This window comes from Solanum lycopersicum, chromosome 12 (assembly GCF_036512215.1).
Source record: "Solanum lycopersicum chromosome 12, SLM_r2.1".
NCBI lineage: Eukaryota > Viridiplantae > Streptophyta > Magnoliopsida > Solanales > Solanaceae > Solanum > Solanum lycopersicum.
The window spans coordinates 7,814,570-7,833,312 of NC_090811.1; the positions used below are offsets into that span (position 1 = coordinate 7,814,570).

At 35.7% G+C, this 18,743-nt stretch overlaps 1 protein-coding gene across 2 annotated transcripts in view; it reads right to left on the reverse strand.

Annotated features, from left to right (window-relative positions):
- LOC101253458 (pre-mRNA-splicing factor ATP-dependent RNA helicase DEAH1) overlaps positions 1–6,764 on the reverse strand; it is a 29,202-nt gene extending 22,438 nt beyond the window's left edge. Inside the window, exons 1-5 of one of the 2 annotated variants that reach the window (XM_019211316.3) lie at positions 4,248–6,764; positions 3,887–3,962; positions 3,608–3,744; positions 2,923–2,981; positions 2,167–2,765 (exon numbers count right to left, since the gene is read on the reverse strand). In XM_019211316.3, the coding sequence (XP_019066861.1) occupies positions 2,940–2,981; positions 3,608–3,744; positions 3,887–3,962; positions 4,248–6,599 (2,607 nt within the window). In that variant the 5' untranslated portion in view covers positions 6,600–6,764 and the 3' untranslated portion in view covers positions 2,167–2,765; positions 2,923–2,939. Of the gene's footprint in view, positions 1–2,166; positions 2,766–2,922; positions 2,982–3,607; positions 3,745–3,886; positions 3,963–4,247 lie in introns of those variants that run through there. The other variant, XM_019211317.3, reaches the window with a different exon arrangement.
- Positions 6,765–18,743: the final 11,979 nt, after the last annotated feature.

The window sequence follows — 18,743 nt, forward strand, 5'->3', positions numbered from 1 at the left end:
AAAACCCAATATTTCGTGGTAACACCCTGTGAGTAAACTTCCACGGCGGTGAGGTATATTTATATTAATAAATCAGAGTATTTTTGGTTACAGAGAATAAATAGGAAAACCTAAAATAGAGAATAAATAGGAAAACCTAAAATTAATCAGGCTCCACTACCTAACATGTTCAATGAAGAGACCCCGGTGCTGCATGAACCAAAGGTGAGAGCATTTTATTATAATATGATTTTATGCCTGATGGAAGTTTGAACACACAAGTAGGAGGCATTAGTACTCATTTTTCAGAAGACGCCTTGGGGTTAATCGTGGAGGTTCTTCTAATAAGGATGGGTTCAATAGCGAAAAAAACTCCTACCATCGAATTCGTAGAAGATATAGGAAAAATTCCCGAACTCAATTATGCGGGAATCAAGAAGAACCTTCTCAGGAGAGAATCAACTGTATTTTGAATTTGTCAACAAAGTACTTCTCCCCAAATCTAAAAAACGAACAACTGCATCTATAATTGTCATGTTTCTCATGGAATGTTTGCATAGGATGGATGATATTAATATCCCTGCTATTATGCTTGAACACATGCGCAAGATTATTATTATCAAGGACGGAAAGCACGGAATATGTTATGGCTACCTGCTGACATGAGTGTTCAAACACTTCAATATTCCTGTTGGAGCATGTGTGAAAGGAACAACGAAGCAAAATTCTCCCTGAATACTCTTGTAGAATGTGAATGTGTAGAAGGTAGGACAGGGAAAAACAACACAATGTGTAGAAGGTAGGACAGGGAGAAACAACACAATGTCAGAACTTGTAACATTGTAAGAGACGTTAAAGTTTGAACTAGAAGCCATGACTGTCACTCAGCTAAGATTGCTTGCTTGAATGCAAAGCGTCATAATGCTTTGACTAAGGGACCAGGTGGAGTTGAGGTGGTTTCTCTTAGAGATGAGATAAAAGCACTGACAGCCAAAAAAACCGATGCTTGTCTTTCTCTTATTCTCAAATCCCTCACCTCCAAGTGCTCCTCCTCTTCACTCCATGTCCAGTCCTAATTCCCCTCTTTTTTTCTTGTCTGAAAATCTGTCGGTATTGCCTCGGTTCTCCAATGTAATGATCTTTGTGATGTTTTGACTACTGATATTTTCTTAAGAATGAAAATGATCTTGTTTCTTCTGACTTGTCTCATTATCTTATGCATTTTTGCTCATGCTAAGTACTGCCCCTGTGGCCATGAATTTGTTTAAAGTGCATTCCTAATTTACTTGGTTTATTGCTTCAACTCTTTTTTCTATGATGTCAAAAGGGGGAATATATTTGTGTAAAGATAGTATAGTTTAGTTTTTGTCGAGTCGAGGGACCTGACATGGTTGGTCTTCTAGTATTGGGACTGATGATAAGGGGAATGAACGAAACTAAGGGACGAAAGCTGAAGAGGTTAGTTTGCCATCATTAAAGGGGTAATTGTTATTCGAACAAACTTTGGACCTGATTTCACGAAAAATTGTACAGGAAAACTATTGTTGTCTAAAAGCGTGCAAAAGATTTGTGGTTGGTGCACGTCTCCCACTGCACAACAGGCCTTCAGCCAATGATTTGTTTCGGGTGTTTCTGCTCATCCTATATTATGTATATTCTCCATTATCAAAAACAAGCTTTTTGAAATCAGATCTTTCACAAAAAAAAGTCATTCTCTCAAGGAAATATTTTATCAAGGAACAACAAAGAACATGATAGAGTTATTATTGTTCTTAGTTGTTAGGGTTTAGATTTCGATGCTTAATGTTGTCAGACCTATCCTAAGTTAAAAAGTAATTGGATCATTTGTTGAGTATTCCGATTTTAGCTTGAGTTAGCTATGTCGAGTTGTTAAAGTCTAGATTAGCTGGAGTTAATTGGTGTAGTGGACAACATAGTTGTTTCTTAGTGCAGTAGAGTTGTAGCTTGTTTAATCTACGATCCTTGAGATCTGAGTTGGTGGCTAAAGTTAGCCTTGTTGAGCTCTTGAAGTCTAGATCCACTAGAGTTAGTTGATTTAGTAGGCAACGGAGTTATTGCTTAGTTTTTGCTGGTAGTAGATTTGTTATAGTAAGGAGAAGGGATTAAGAGTTTAATTCCTAGGTTACAAGAGCAGATCTATATCATTGCTCCGTTTTTGAGTGAAATGGAGTTGGGTTGAAAATCTTGTGAGGACAAGTCGTGGCTTTTTCCTCCCTTGAGCAAGGGAGTTTCCACATAAAACTCTTGTATGTGTTTTACTTTCAGTTGTTTACTTTCTGCATCATAATTCTGTTAAGGGGCATAGTTCATTGACTTTTAGTGGAGGCATACATTCTATCACGCACACTGGGCATAAAAACCAACCTAAAATTTTAGTAGTAGGTTCCACGACAAGCATCCACTAGCCATGGATTATGTCCGTGAAATAGGATTAAAGAGACAACACAATGTCTGAGTTTCATGAGAGAGTTCGTGAGTTGTGGATCATTCCATGAGCCATGAAAGGTCCTCGTGAACTCGATCTTGGAAGTAGTCAAAAACCCCGAGTTCCACAAAGTCACTTCATGATCAGTATATCATCCCACGCTCCTTGGAATTATCTCGTGGATAAGAAACTAAAAGATGGTAGAATGTTCCACAAAGGGATTTCATGAGCCATGGATCATTCCACCTCTGCCTATTTTTATTAGTTTTGCAACACCGGCATGAACCGTGAATGGCGAGATAATGTGGATACTCTGTCATCCCTTTGGAAGTTGTAATTACTGTGCATATAAAGAGAAAAGGTGTGTAAAGAGAAACGTAAAGTTAGAATGTGCTCAGAAAATAGGAGACAGACAAACTGGGGGGCATGAAGTAGACAACAACAACAATAACTACTACTACGCTTCAGTCAAACATAAAAAGATAGTTTGTTCTCACCAGTAAAAGATTAAGCTTCAGTAAGCAACACGAGATACGTTATCAGCCGAGTGCTGTTCCTGCAATTTAGTAACAGTCTGCACTTCAAGTTTTGACAAGAAAAGTAGTTTGCACTTCAATATATACTGGGCTGATTTATCTTTTCGCAGCTATTGAATATTCAACATGAAATCTTTCTTTTTCATGATTAGGAGGAACCGCTGAATATTTTAGTGATACTACACAGCTACTACCACCATTTTGGACATCCTTTATTTTATGACTTTCAACAAGAAGTTATTGCCGTGCTTAAGCTCCTCAAAGAAGGGTGTCGTTAAGGATCTTCTGGACAGAAATGAAGCCCCAACTAATTTGACTGTAAAGTCCTAGCCTAAAATTACACAGAGCATCAGTAAAATATCAGATTCCCTACAATCAATTGACATCAAAGTTGTTGCATGTTTATGCATCCAACAGGTCAAAAAGGTCAGCCTGGTATAGGAAGCATCAGTGACTCCATTAGCCATTAATTACATCCAACAAGTCAGCCATTTTTATTATAAGTAGTCCGCGATGAGTGTTAATTCACACTCATCATCACTAATTTAAACGTGCTGATATGGTTTAAGTAATATTATTCCCTTTTATATGGTTTCCTGAACAACTCACAATATAGAATATGACAAGGCTGGATCGAGATTTATACCTTATGAGTAAAGGAGATACTTATCATCCACCATTCATGAGATTCAGTTTTAGTTACAACTGTACTTGAATAAGTGTCCTCTTCTTTAATCAAATAGCAACATTTCTGAGTTCTTCCACTAAATAGTCTACCAACTCCTATCCATTTAAACAAAAAAAAAACAGAAGAAAATAAAACAAATGATCGTAGAATGCCAATCATATTCAAAGCAGTTAAATAAGATTTTCTTGAATGTTATGCAATGGTTCAATGACGTACATGAATCTGCAGTAAACTTACCATTTTCAGATATAATCCAGTACCACCCGCAGCTTTTGGAACACGGTCTACACCAAAGATATCTCTGGTACTTCGCCTTGCATCCGCATAAAGAATGTCCAGCAGAATATTGAAATGACATACACAAAGGAAAGATGAAAAATATTCAGCATTAGAAAACTGAAAACAGTAAGCACACAGTAATAACATATACAATAATCCACTCAATAAGTACACCATAACAGAATTAGCAAGTGATTGATGCAATCTAATAGAGAACTATTCCACGAGGCATTTTTTTCGCGTTTGAGTCTTCAACGTCTTTCAACTGATAATAGTGGGGAGCTACTTCTACAAGCCATTCTGGTTTCAATTCAGTTACCTGCCGCATGTACTCCTTAGTTGTCAGGACCAGCTCATGGTAGACAACCCATCTAGGAAGTACCTGCGATAAACCCGAGCTGGGATGAACGTGACCTGTCTGGGGATGCTTAACAGTTCGATAAGACCCATTCTTCTGTAGCCTTGCTGAATGGGGAAAAAATCCTGATATTATAGACTTCTTAATAGCTTTCAAGTCATTAACATTTGAAGTCAAATCAATTCCAACCCTTTCAAGCCGACCTTCTAACTGATCTCGGATATCTCTAGCTTTTTTCATGCTTCTGACCTGGATGTAATTCTCATAGCACCACTGACTTGAAAATTTTGTTTCCTTCCAGGAATTGTAAACCTTAAGCAAAGCAATATGATCTCCAACATTGCCAACGTGAAAGTTCATCCACGCATTGTCAGCTTGGACTTGTCTATCCTTTGGGCGATAAAAGATTGAGTTCCCGACAGAAAGCATTGCAGCAATACTTATTATCTCAGCTGAGCACTTGTACTTATCAGAGGCAACTATCATCTTGGACAGCATCGGATCCAGAGGAAACTCGGACATTCTTTCACCTACTTTGGTTAACTTACCATCCTTATCAAGGGAACCAAGTGCAAATAACAGTTCTAGGGCTTTAAGTAGAGCTTCAGCTGGTGGAGGATCCATGAAGTCAAAGTTCAGCAAGTCGGTAATCCCTAAGCTCTTGAGTAAGAGCACGACATTTGTGAGGTTAGTCCTTTGTATTTCTGGGATTGTGTTATCTTCCAAATCATTCATGTAGCTATGTTCAGTGTATAACCGGAAGCACTTTCCAGGACCTATTCGTCCTGATCGACCAGCACGTTGGTTGGCAGATGCCTTCGAGATAGGAGCCACCATCAATGACTCAGTTCCTGTTCGAGGGTTGTAACTATTGATCTTACAAAACCCTGTATCAATAACATACTTGATCCCATCAATCGTCAACGATGTCTCAGCTATATTTGTAGCCAGGACAACTTTACGAGCCCCTTCAGGAGTAGGCTCAAATATCTTGGCTTGTAGTTCAGTTGGTAAGTTTGCATATATGGCACAGGTTATCAACTCAGCCATTTTTGTTCCCAAAGCTCTTATTCGGCGATTAATAATATTCTCAGCTGTTTCAATCTCCTCCTGCCCCGTCAAAAAGATTAATATATCACCATCACCCTGTGGTTGAGTTGCATGAATCTGAAGTGAAGTAACTACTGCTGCATCTAAGTAATCAGATATTGGTGCTTTTAAATGATGTATCTCAACCGTAAATCGCCTTCCAGGTATTTTAAAAATCGGAGCACGGTCAAAATAATCACTGAACTTCTCTGCATCAAGGGTGGCGCTAGATATAAGTAACTTGAGATGTGGTCGAGCACTAGCTACGTCTTTTATCAACCCAAACAGGATATCCGTTGACAATGTTCTTTCGTGAGCCTCGTCTATCATTATAACACTATAGCTTGCTAAATCAGGCTCTGTAAGGAACTCTCTTAGCAACATTCCGTCAGTCATATACTTGAGAACAGTTTTCTCACAAGTACAATCCTCGAAACGAATAGAATAACCAACCTCATGACCAAGTTTAACCCCCATTTCATGTGAAACACGCGCAGCAACTCTCATTGCTGCAACTCTTCGAGGCTGAGTACAACCAATCATCTTCCCACCGCTTCTAGTATAACCTGCTTCATGTAGATATTGAGGTATTTGAGTTGTCTTCCCGGAGCCCGTTTCTCCAACTATAATAAGAACTTGATGATCATGAACAGCTTGGAGCAAAGCATCCTTGTATGGATAAATAGGTAAAGCTTTCCTATCCTCGTTAAGTTTCGAATTTCTGGTACATTGGAGCTTCTCATTATCAACATCAACATCTGAATCTGAATCAATTATAGTTGATTTGATGAATTCAATTTGATCTTCAAACACAAATTGATAATCCTTCTGTTTTCTGTCTCTAGATCCAAAATTAAGTTTCGCATTGTTGATTTGATTTTCCTCCCAAGCTTGTTGTGGATGAATCTCTTGTTCCTCACCGGCGTCTTTGCATTGCTGCTCCTTACTAACCAATTCAACAATTTTTTGCTTGTATAAATGTTCATGTCTTTCTGGTTCGCTCAATTTTTCGATTTTCTCAAACAAAAATTGCCCATCTTCTATATCATCTCTGAGTTGCTTTAATTTCTTCTTCTCCCTATTCTTCAAATACTCCTGCCTTGAAACTTCCCTTAAATTTTCAATTTGTTCAGTATGCTTTCCCTTCAACTTAACATCTTCGTCTTCGTCTTCACCGGCCGTATTCCTCTTTTTGCTCTCAAGCGTTGGGCTCGATTTCTCCATTGCTGCAACTTTGTGATCAGAAAACGGCAAAACAATTTGATTTTACTTTAATGTCAAGGCATGCAATTCCGACTTTAATGTGAGTGGGAATAAGAAAAAGTTCTCTTAAGCACGTGTTAGACTAATTTTGACTTGATTTTTTTCCTTTTTCTTGTTGAACACATTAACTTGGAGGCCAAGATTATTTTCCACTCCAATATCATTAAAATTGTGTACAATAGTGTAAATGTTTTTTTGCTTTTTTATATTTAGTCAGTCGTAAAATAATTTGATCCAGCGTCAGTGGATAACTATAACCTTTAACTCTGGATGTGCACAAGTAGACACTTAAACTTATATAAAATTTAACAAATACACACATTCATCCTACATGGCACACCACATGAAAATTTTGTGTCCTACATGGCGTCTGACATGTAATACGTCATGTAGGATACATGTATCTACTTAAATTACCATTTTACCCAATACTAAATCAAAATGTTAATTTTAAAAAATAAATTGATTAATATTAAACATTAAATACTAATTATATCATTTTATATTAAATACTTAAAAGTGGAAGTTGTTAAGTCAAAAGTTGAAAAATGAAAATATCAATATAAAGTTTAAATTAAATATTTTAATCCTTTTAACAACTAAATTTAATTGTATTTTTAAAACATTTTTCTTTTCTTTTGTATTTATTTTTATTTCTCACCCATCATATCATATCATCGTATCATATCATCGTATGACATATATTATATTAAAAGTGGAAAGTCATAAACGTAAAAATTGAAATATCATTTTATCCTTATCCTAATTTAAAATATTATAACATATCTAAATAAGTTAATATTAATTAATAAAATATGTAAGTTAAATAATAATATATTAATTACCTAAATATTAAAATATTTAATTAAATAATGATATTTTAATTAGGGGTGGGCATTCGGTTTTTCGGTTCGGTTCAGTTTTTTTTTCGGTTTTTTCAGTTTTTCGGTTTTCGATTTTTATAAATTGCGTACCGAATATCGAACCGAAATATTTCGGTTCGATTCGGTTTTTGTTAATTCGGTTCGGTTTTTATTAATTCGATTCGGTTTTTTAATTCGGTTTTTTAATGGGCCTGTTTAATTCGTCCGGCGGCTGGCTGACTGCTGACTGCTGCACGTCCGGCGGCTGGCTGACTGCTGACTGCTGCACGTCCGGCGGCTGGCTGCTGCTGAGTGTTGTCGCGGCTGGCTGCTGCTGTCTGCGGCTGGCTGCTGCTGTGCTGCTGGCGGGCGGCGGCTGGTTGCTGCTGTGCTGCTGGCTGCGGCTGGCTGCTGCTTCCCTTGTTGTGGCTGGCGCCTGGCGGTGCTTCAGGGAAGACAAGAGTGGTTGGAGACTTGGAGTAGAAGAAGAAGAGAGAAATGAAGAGGAAGAAGTCAAGAAGATGAGGAGTGAATTGAAAAAATCTGGTAGAAAGAGAAAGAGTCAAAAGTAGGGTATTAGGGTATTTACTTTTTTTTTAAAAAAAAATATTTAATATTAATAATTATTAATTAATATAATATAATTTATAAATTATTAAATTATAGCATAAAATTTCGGTTTAAACCGAAATACCGAATTCCAAAGTAATATGCACCGAAAACCGAATCGAAATACCGAAAAATACAAAAAATTAAACCGAATACCAAAATACCGAAACCGAAATTCTAAAAAAATTCGGTTCGATTCGGTGTTTCGGTTTTTCGGTGTTTATGCCCACCCCTAATTTTAACCATATAAATGGTGAGTGAATGGAAGTTTAGTAATGTTTTTTTGGGTGTTTAATTATTTAGAAGTTCAACAATCTCATTTAATGCTCCATATTCAGTTTTTCTTAATGTGTCTACATAATTTTATTTACTGCAATCTTAAACAAGCTTCGTTATTAATCCTTTGCCTCAATTTTTGTTTTTTTACCCCTTTTTGATGTAAAAGTTGGTCCTTTCTAATTTTCAAATAATATTATTTTTTATTATTCATGCTAAACGTAGTATCTCTATAATTAAAAGTTGTCTCTTCAATTCATATAAGTGCATCTTTAAAGGTAATGTACATTGTATTCACTTTTTCTTTTTCCGGCCATTAATTTTTCCTAGCAATTTATTATATTCTTAATTGCTCTCTATAAAGGTCGACAAGTTATTTTCTTTTTATTGTTCTATTTTTTTTTTCTTCTCATATACATTTTTTTCAGGTATGTGTATGATCACTGCTATTATTTCACTATATATCATTGTTTTTGTTTTGTTACTTTTGTTTCCTCTTGAATTTCATTGGTTTATCAACATGTTTTGTTTTTGATTTCTTTCCACCTTTAGCCTTTTGTTTGAGCAATTCTTTAATTGAGGCTTTCAACTTTGAAAAATGTTTTTTGTTGTGAAACTTCCATACATATATTTGTCAAAATATAATTCCTATTAATTATATTGATTTTGTTCGATTAGAAATTACATTTATCATTAGTTAACTCATTGTATTTTTATGTATAATTATTAATATTTTTACAGCTTTCTTGTTTATTACTTCCACATAAATGGCCTGGTAATACTTTCTCACTTTGTATTTACTTTTCAAAAATTAATTTTGTATTTATATTCTTGTTGGATGAAGTATACCAACTGTTTGATTAGTATCTCTCTATTGTTAGAAACTCAAAGTAATCAAAATAAAAATATTAACTTTGAACAAATATATTCATAGATTATTATCTAATTAGCCTTACTAATTATTTCAAACGTTATCCACAACCCAATATTCTTATTCCACAACTTTTAATTTTCTTCGGGCTCTCTGCTCCTTTTATTTTCAGTTAAATTTGATCATATCCTTTATTTAGATGCAATAAAGTTATACAATACTCCAAATTTTAAATGTATCATATAAATATTCTTATGTGGATAGTTATTAAAGATCTCTATAACAAGTAGTTATAACTTTCTTCTCCAGGTGCACATCACGAAATTGATAATGATCTCATGCATCCAATTAAAGATATATGTTAACTTAATTGCCGTACAATTTTAACATATAACTGTAATATGGTGGGGGTTACAATTTTGTATAGACAAGACACAAGCATTTAAGGCATGAAGTATTTGTAATCATAAGTGATGTTGCTCATATACATATTTGAACTATGTATTGTTGAGTTATCACATAAATTAAATATTTGATGAATTAAGAAAATCTCATAAGAAAAAGTCATATAATTTGTGAATCATATACAACTACCGACTATAGTATTAGTGGCCGAAGTAAAAGAATAACTTTAAAGAAACTTTTTTTTGGTCTTGAAATGAAGGGGATCATATAAACTCTATTTGACAGAGTAAAAACACCTCTTAAAGTGAAAAATTCACTTTTTATATGGTAATTTTATTTCTTGAATTTGTACTTACCCAAATCATCTTTATAAGTTTGTGTATAAGATTGCTATTATATTGTTATCAAATGATGTAAAGTTTGTTTTTGGCATAATACAATAATACATAAATGTGCCTTTTAAATTTTCTTCAATTCACATTTATGCCATTCGACTTTGGATGTGCACAAATAGATACTTAAGCTTGTATAAAGTTGAACAAATAGACACACATGTCCTACATGTCATCCTACATGTCATTTTTTATCCTACGTGGTGTCCTACGTATGTTGTGCCATGTAGAACTCATGTGTTTATTTACTTAAAAGTTGGATAGTTAAAGTGTCTGTTTGTGTATTATGAAAGTAGAGGTCAAACTTAAAATTTGAAGACAAGTTTAGCGTCCAATATATGTATTATGCCTTTTTTTTCATGCTACACTATGTCAAAAGGCACATGAATAGCTATAGATAATAAGAATTTATTTTAATTTGAATGAGACGATGACAAATTTAATATCACGATACATATGTATCATTTAAAGTCTTGAGTCAAATACTTACTCTATTTACGTTAAATTAATATCTAATATAATGTTCATATACATTAGTTAAGATTTCAATTTAACGTTATTGTGCTGGAGAGATTCTTAGAAAGAATATGAGTCAATTTTTTTTAACTTAAATAATTAGTTTTAAAATATAATTGTTCTACTCATTCATCTGAAGTTCAACTAAGATTTTGTTTTGGCATATATGAACACCAATTATCAATTTGAGTTTTTTCCTCTTTGAATTTACTTTTGAATCTCACACTAATATTTTAATAGTATTTATTATTTGTTAGGAATACACATATTATTTTTATGATATTGTTATTTCAGTTATGTCACGTAAATTTATTTTCTTCTTTATCAATAATCACCTGCTACCCTTATTTTCTGTTTATTCGTGGGAAGTTTGGAATTTGGAGTATGTTGTTTGAATTTTTGTTCCTATTGTTGGTTGTTCTCGCACAAATATCAATTTGATACTTCTTGTATGTTGTCTCAGTTTTGTGATGTCAAAATGCCTCCTCCTTACCTTGGCCTTAGCTTCCACGTTGTAAGATGAATTAACTTTCCTCGTTTAGAGAAACTCTTAACCCTTGTAACCAATTGTACCCTTTTGCTTAAACTTAATATATTAAGAGATCACTGTGATTTTTTTTGCTGGAACTTCCCTCATCCATAGATATCGTATTTTTTTCATGTGGTTAACCTTCACTTAATATTCATTGTAGTTGTTTTTTATGTATTGCTCCTAATAGCAGTTTTAACTTTGATTTAGGTATTATGCCTTTGAATTTCTGTTGCTGTATGTTTACTTAAGTTCACATAGACATTAAACTCAAGAAACTTATTAGAGAGAAAGAAGTTTATGTTGTCATAAAGCTCCATGCCCACATTGACAAAATAACCGACAAGTAAATACACCATACCTTGAATTTCTATTATTTTTACAACGTATATTGATGTGTTTCTATCCATTCATGAACAAATTTTTGAACAATTAACTTAGCTTTCCTATTTATTTTGAAATGTAGATATTGTGATATGTATTTTTTTTGGAATGTTGGGTGTCATTGACAACAAATCTAGTGTGTACCTCCAGATGTGTTCTTTGTTTTGTTAGTGTTATTTATGTTTCTATTTAGTTTTTTCTAGTCTATGAATTAGAGATTTGGGAAATTGAGCTCTGTAGGCATCTTCAAAAGTATATATACTTTTTGGTTTATATTGTTTTCTTTTTCCTACCATATATCTGAAAATTAATTGTGTTGTATTTCATAATTCAATTATATGTAAATAATTTGACAACAAAATTTTATGTCAAAATTTACAGATGGCAGGATTAATAATTTTGAATGAGCTAAAGAAGACGAAGGATACATATATATGTAACTATTATTTATGTATGTTAATTACATATTTAAACAATGATTATTTTATAACAAATAAATACCTTTATTTTGTAGGTGTAGACTATGAAATTGATAATGATCTATTAGTTATCCTAAGGAAGACATATGTCGATCGAATTTCTCTACAACTATTACAAAACACCACTTTTCTTCGACGATAAATTATCGATATGTATGCATCTGTAAAAAGGTGAAGGGTATTATTCGTTAAAAAAAAGGCAGAAGCTTTAACGTATTAAATATTTTCTAACTATAATGTCGACCTTTAAATTATGTGTTGTAGCATATTATTGTTCCAACTTCTTGTTTAGACTTGCAAGTGATTTCGTAAAAGAAATCTTAAGATTATAAATAAATAATCAAAAATTACCATCATGTTCAATATAAATATAACTCAACTCAATATGATACTTTGTTTACGCACTTAAAGCACATAGAACACTTATACATACTATAGACTAAAGCATATGAGGAATATTGCATAACCATGTTTCTTCTCTATTTAATAACTAAATATGATATATATTCATGATCTTAAAAACATTACACTTTTTGAATAAGAAAACCATTTAATTATTCAAATCCATTTTTAATTGTATTTGTGTAATCATATTTAAATTTTTATAATCATTCACATGAAGCGCACGCGCAACGCCCATGTCCAAGGTCTAGTTACCTTAAAATCATGAATTTCTAACTTGAATATTAAATTACTATAATGTCCCTAACTTAAGCTGTGATCTTTTCTATGGTTGTGACTTTTTTAATAGGCATAATACATATATATGCCCTTTAACTTGATCTCTTTTCACATTTATACCCTCTAACTTTTGTGTGCACAAATAGACACTTAAACTTGTATAAAGTTGAATAAGTTGATACATTAGTTCTATGTGACATAATACACATTGGATACCACGTAGGACACAAATTGTCATGTAGGATGCCACATAGGACGTGTGTGTCTATTTGTTCAATTTTATATAAGTTTAAGTGTCTACTTCTGCACAATCAAAGTTGGAAGACATAAATATAAAATGAGGAAAAGTTAAAGAGCATCTTTATGTATTATGTCTTTCTAATAAGTTGTGACTTTTTCCAAAGCGTTGTAATTTTTCAATAAGTTTTGATTTTCCCCAAGAGTTGTGACTTTTTCAAATAGTTGTGATCTTTTCAATTAAGTTATGACTATTCCAAATGGCTATGATTTCTTAGAAAGGTCATGACTTTTCAGATAAGATACGAAAAACACTTTTCAAACTACCATTTGTTGATTATAAATAGAGTGATTTCCTCTCATTTTTCAACCACAATTTTTTATAATCTTCTACTCTTCTTCTTCTTGCAATTTAAAAAATTTCGTGTGATTTATCGTCATTGAGTGAGTTCAATGTTTTGCGGAATATGAGGTACCACTATTCTGATGAAGTGAATTGTTCTATCGTAAGAGAGTATATTCCTTAATCTTGAGTACTTAAGGAAAATAATTCTGATGATACAATAATTATTTTTTTTAAGTAGTATAGCATGTAATTTTCCAATATAAACATGATGTAGTCTGAATTCATTTGTTTTTGTTAACAATTTCTCTTGTGATGTAGATACATGCTTCTAAATGTATTAAACTTCTCTAGAGTTAGAGAATTGACACGATTTTTTTTGATGCTCAAGACAAAAAGAATGACTTTATTTATTAATGCTACTCATGTGATTTATACTATCAAAAAGTTTGTTTTAAAATATTTATTACTATATAAACATTGGCCTTTTATTTTATTTAGGGATAATGCTCAAGTACCCCCTCAACCTATGCCCGAAATCTCAGAGACACACTTATACTATACTAAGGTCCTATTACCCTCCTGAACTTATTTTATTAATACTTTTTTACCCCTTTTTAGCCTACGTGGCACTATCTTGTTGTAACGACCTGTTTAGTTGTTTTGAGCAGCAGATTTTATTTCTGGAAAAACACGCTGAGGCGACGGACCCCACGACGGACCGTCGCAGGGTCTCGTTTCAAAACACTTAGAAAATCTGAAAATTGAGTACTGAAATCGACTCTCTGAACTTCGTAACGGAATGGCAGGACGGACCGTCACAGGTGTGACGGACCGTCCCAGACTCTTCAGAAAAATTGAGTCTCTGAAGTCTGTGACGGAGCAACAGGACGGACCGTCGCAGGCGCGACGGGCCGTCGCAGGCTGCGTAATCCCAGTCTGGATCGGATTTCTTTATACGTTTTAAGGGACGTATTTGACTATTCCTGCTTTAATTATAAAGTTAGTGGGTTAATGTTAATAAGTCTAATTACTTGGGGGTTAAAAGAGGTAACCTTAAGCTAATTAGTGGGTTATTATTGCCATCTTTTATTCTTAATTATATGCTAATTAGGGTAAAAGAAAGAGGGTTTGAATAAAGAAAATAGAAAGAACAAGAAGAGAGAGAGAGGATTGATCGAGAGAGGAGAAACGAAGAGGAAAACACAAAGCTTTGGGAATTTGCTTGCTTGATCACTAATCTTCGGTGGAGGTAGGTTATGGTTTCCCTTACGATATTCGTAGTAAACTCTTAATAGCGAATGATATGTATTGATAATATTGTAAACCCTGCTATGTGCTTAATTGTATGCTTGCATGAATATAATTATATAATTGTTATTATATAAGCATGATGAAGTTATTGAATCCCAAATCTTGCAAAACCCTAATCTCTTGTTAATGATGAGGCCTTGGTATAAAAGAAGGCGTGATGAACTAAAATAATGAGATTGATGATGCCTTGGTGAGAAAGAAGGCTTGATGAATTGATAGAAGGAGATTAGGGGATCGGGTGTCACGAACCGACACGTAGATTTAGGGGATCGGGTGTCACGAACCGACACGTAGATTTAGGGGATCGGGTGTCACGAACCGACACGTAGATTTAGGGGATCAGGTGTCACGAACCGACACGTAGATTTAGGGGATCGGGTGTCACGAACCGACACGTAGATTTAGGGGATCGGGTGTCACGAACCGACACGTAGATTTAGGGGATCGGGTGTCACGAACCGACACGTTGATTTAGGGGATCGGGTGTCACGAACCGACACGTAGATTTAGGGGATCGGAGCGTCAGGTTTCGACACATAGTAGTAGGGGATCGGAGTGTCACGTACCGACACAAGAGGATTAATGAATATGTGGGAGCGGAGTGTCACGTACCGACACAAGAGAAATAAAGATAATGAATCTTGAAAGATGTTAATATACTCAATCTAATGAACATAATTCCCAAATGAGTATGGTATTGAGGCTTGAGTCCTCATGTGTGAACTTGACGGTAATTGTTAATGATATAGTACTTGTTGTTGCTACATGTGGAGTATCATAGTTGATTTTATGATATTACTTGGTATATATTGATTTCTATTTTGAGTTGGCCGATGATATCTACTCAGTACCCGTGTTTTGTACTGACCCCTACTTTTATGTTTTCTTCTTGTTTATTTGTGAAGTGCAGCAAACGTGCCGTCATCTTCGACTCAACAGTAACTCTAGCCAGTCTTCATTACTCCGGATATCAGGGTGAGCTAATGCTTCTAGCTTTGACCGGATCTTCCTCTTCATGTCTTGATGCCTTGAAGTTCCGGCATGGACTAGCTTTTATGTATTTTTAGCTTCATAGAAACTCTTAGATTTAGTAATTTGAAGTAGATGTTCTTGTGATGATGACTTCCAGATTATGGGGATAATAAGGAGAGGCTAAAGAAGCGACAATCGATGAGGAAGGTGTTTTGAGGATTAAGGGAAGGGTATGTGTACCCCGCGTCGATGATTTGATCAACACTATTCTGACAGAGGCTCATAGTTCAAGGTATTCGATACATCCAGGTTCAACCAAGATGTACCGTGACCTAAAGCAACACTTTTGGTGGAGTAGAATGAAGCGTGATATTGTGGATTTTATTGCCAAATGTCCAAACTGTCAACAAGTAAAGTATGAACACCAAAGGCCCGGAGGAACACTTCAGAGAATGCCCATTCCTGAATGGAAGTGGGAAAGGATTGCAATGGATTTCGTGGTTGGTCTTCCAAAGACATTGGGAAAGTTTGATTCTATTTGGGTAATTGTTGATAAGTTAACTAAGTCTGCTCACTTCATTCCGGTCCAGGTGACTTACAATGCGGAGAAGTTAGCTAAACTTTACATCTCGGAAGTGGTGCGATTGCATGGGGTTCCACTCTCCATTATATCAGATAGAGGTACGCAGTTTACTTCTAAGTTTTGGAAAACATTGCATGCGGAATTGGGTACTAGGTTGGACCTTAGTACTGCGTTCCATCCTCAGACCGATGGTCAGTCTGAGCGAACGATTCAAGTGTTGGAGGATATGCTTCATGCATGTGTGATCAAATTTGGTGGTCAGTGGGATAGCTTCTTACCCTTAGCAGAGTTCTCCTACAACAATAGCTATCACTCAAGCATTCATATGGCCCCATTTGAGGCACTATATGGGAGGAGATGTAGGTCCCCCATTGGTTGGTTTGATGCATTTGAGGTTAGACCTTGGGGTACTGACCTTCTAAGGGAATCGTTAGATAAAGTGAAATCGATTCAAGAAAAGCTTCTAGCGGCGCAAAGTAGACAGAAGGTGTATGCAGATCGGAAGGTTAGAGACTTGGAGTTTATGGAGGGTGAACAAGTCTTGTTGAAGGTTTCGCCAATGAAAGGGGTGATGCTGTTTGGTAAGCGAGGTAAACTTAGCCCGAGGTATATTGGTCCATTTGAAGTACTTAAGCGAGTAGGGGAGGTGGCCTATGAGTTAGCCTTGCCTCCAGGGCTGTCCGGAGTGCATCTGATATTCCATGTGTCGATGTTGAAAAGATACCATGGGGATGGAAACTACATTATCTGTTGGGATTCAGTTTTGCTTGATGAGAATTTGTCTTATGAGGAGGAACCTGTTGCCATTCTAGATAGAGAAATTCGCAAGTTGAGATCAAGGGAGATTGCATCCATCAAAGTTCAATGGAAGAATCGCCCCGTTGAAGAAGCCACTTGGGAGAAGGAGGCAGATATGCGAGAAAGATACCCACACCTGTTTACAGATTCAGGTACTCCTTTTCGCCCTTGTTTTCCTTCTTGTGATCGTTCTGGGACGAACGATGGATAAATTGGTATCTATTGTAACGACCTGTTTAGTCGTTTTGAGCAGCAGATTTTATTTCTGGAAAAACAGGGTGAGGCGACGGACCCCACGACGGACCGTCATGGGCACGACGGACCGTCATGGGCACGACGGACCGTCATGGGCACGACGGACCGTCATGGGCACGACGGATCGTTGCAGGGTCTTGTTTCAAAACACTTAGAAAATCTGAAAATTGGGTACTGAAATCGACTCTGTGAACTTCGTAACGGAATGGCAGGACGGACCGTCACAGACTCTTTTGAGAAATTGAGTCTCTGAAGTCTGTGACGGAGCAGCAGGACGGGCCGTCGCAGGCACGACGGGCCGTCGCAGGCTGCGTAATCCCAGTCTGGATCGGATTTCTTTATACGTTTTAAGGGACGTATTTGACTATTTCTGCTTTAATTATAAAGTTAGTGGGTTAATGTTAATAAGTCTAATTACTTGGGGGTTAAAAGAGGTAACCTTAAGCTAATTAGTGGGTTATTATTGCCATCTTTTATTCTTAATTTTATGCTAATTAGGGTAAAAGAAAGAGGGTTTGAATAAAGAAAATAGAAAGAACAAGAAGAGAGAGAGAGAGGATTGATCGAGAGAGGAGAAACGAAGAGGAAAACACAAATCTTTGGGAATTTGCTCGCTTGATTACTAATCTTCGGTGGAGGTAGGTTATGGTTTCCCTTACGATATTCGTAGTAAACTCTTAATAGCGAATGATATGTATTGATAATATTGTAAACCCTGCTATGTGCTTAATTGTATGCTTGCATGAATGTAATTATATAATTGTTATTATATAAGCATGATGAAGTTATTGAATCCCAAATCTTGCAAAACCCTAATCTCTTGTTAATGATGAGGCCTTGGTATAAAGAAGGCGTGATGAACTAAAATAATGAGATTGATGATGCCTTGGTGAGAAAGAAGGCTTGATGAATTGATAGAAGGAGATTAGGGAATCGGGTGTCACGAACCGACACGTAGATTTAGGAGATCGGGTGTCACGAACCGACACGTAGATTTAGGGGATTGGGTGTCACGAACTGACACGTAGATTTAGGGGATCGGGTGTCACGAACCGACACGTAGATTTAGGGAATCGGGTGTCCCGAACCGACACGTAGATTTAGGGGATCGGGTGTCACGAACCAATACATAGATTTAGGGGATCGGGTGTCACGAACCGACACGTAGATTTAGGGGATCGGAGTGTCAGGTTCCGACACATAGTAGTAGGGGATCGGAGTGTCACGTACCAACGCTTCATTCTACTCCACCAAAAGTGTTGCTTTAGGTCACGGTACATCTTGGTTGAACCTGGATGTATCGAATACCTTGAACTATGAGCCTCTGTCAGAATAGTGTTGATCAAATCATCGACGCGGGGTACACATACCCTTCCCTTAATCCTCAAAACACCTTCCTCATCGATTGTCGCTTCTTTAGCCTCATGTGTGAACTTGACGGTAATTGTTAATGATATAGTACTTGTTGTTGCTACATGTGGAGTATCATAGTTGATTTTATGATATTACTTGGTATATATTGATTTCTATTTTGAGTTGGCCGATGATATCTACTCAGTACCCGTGTTTTGTACTGACCCCTACTTTTATGTTTTCTT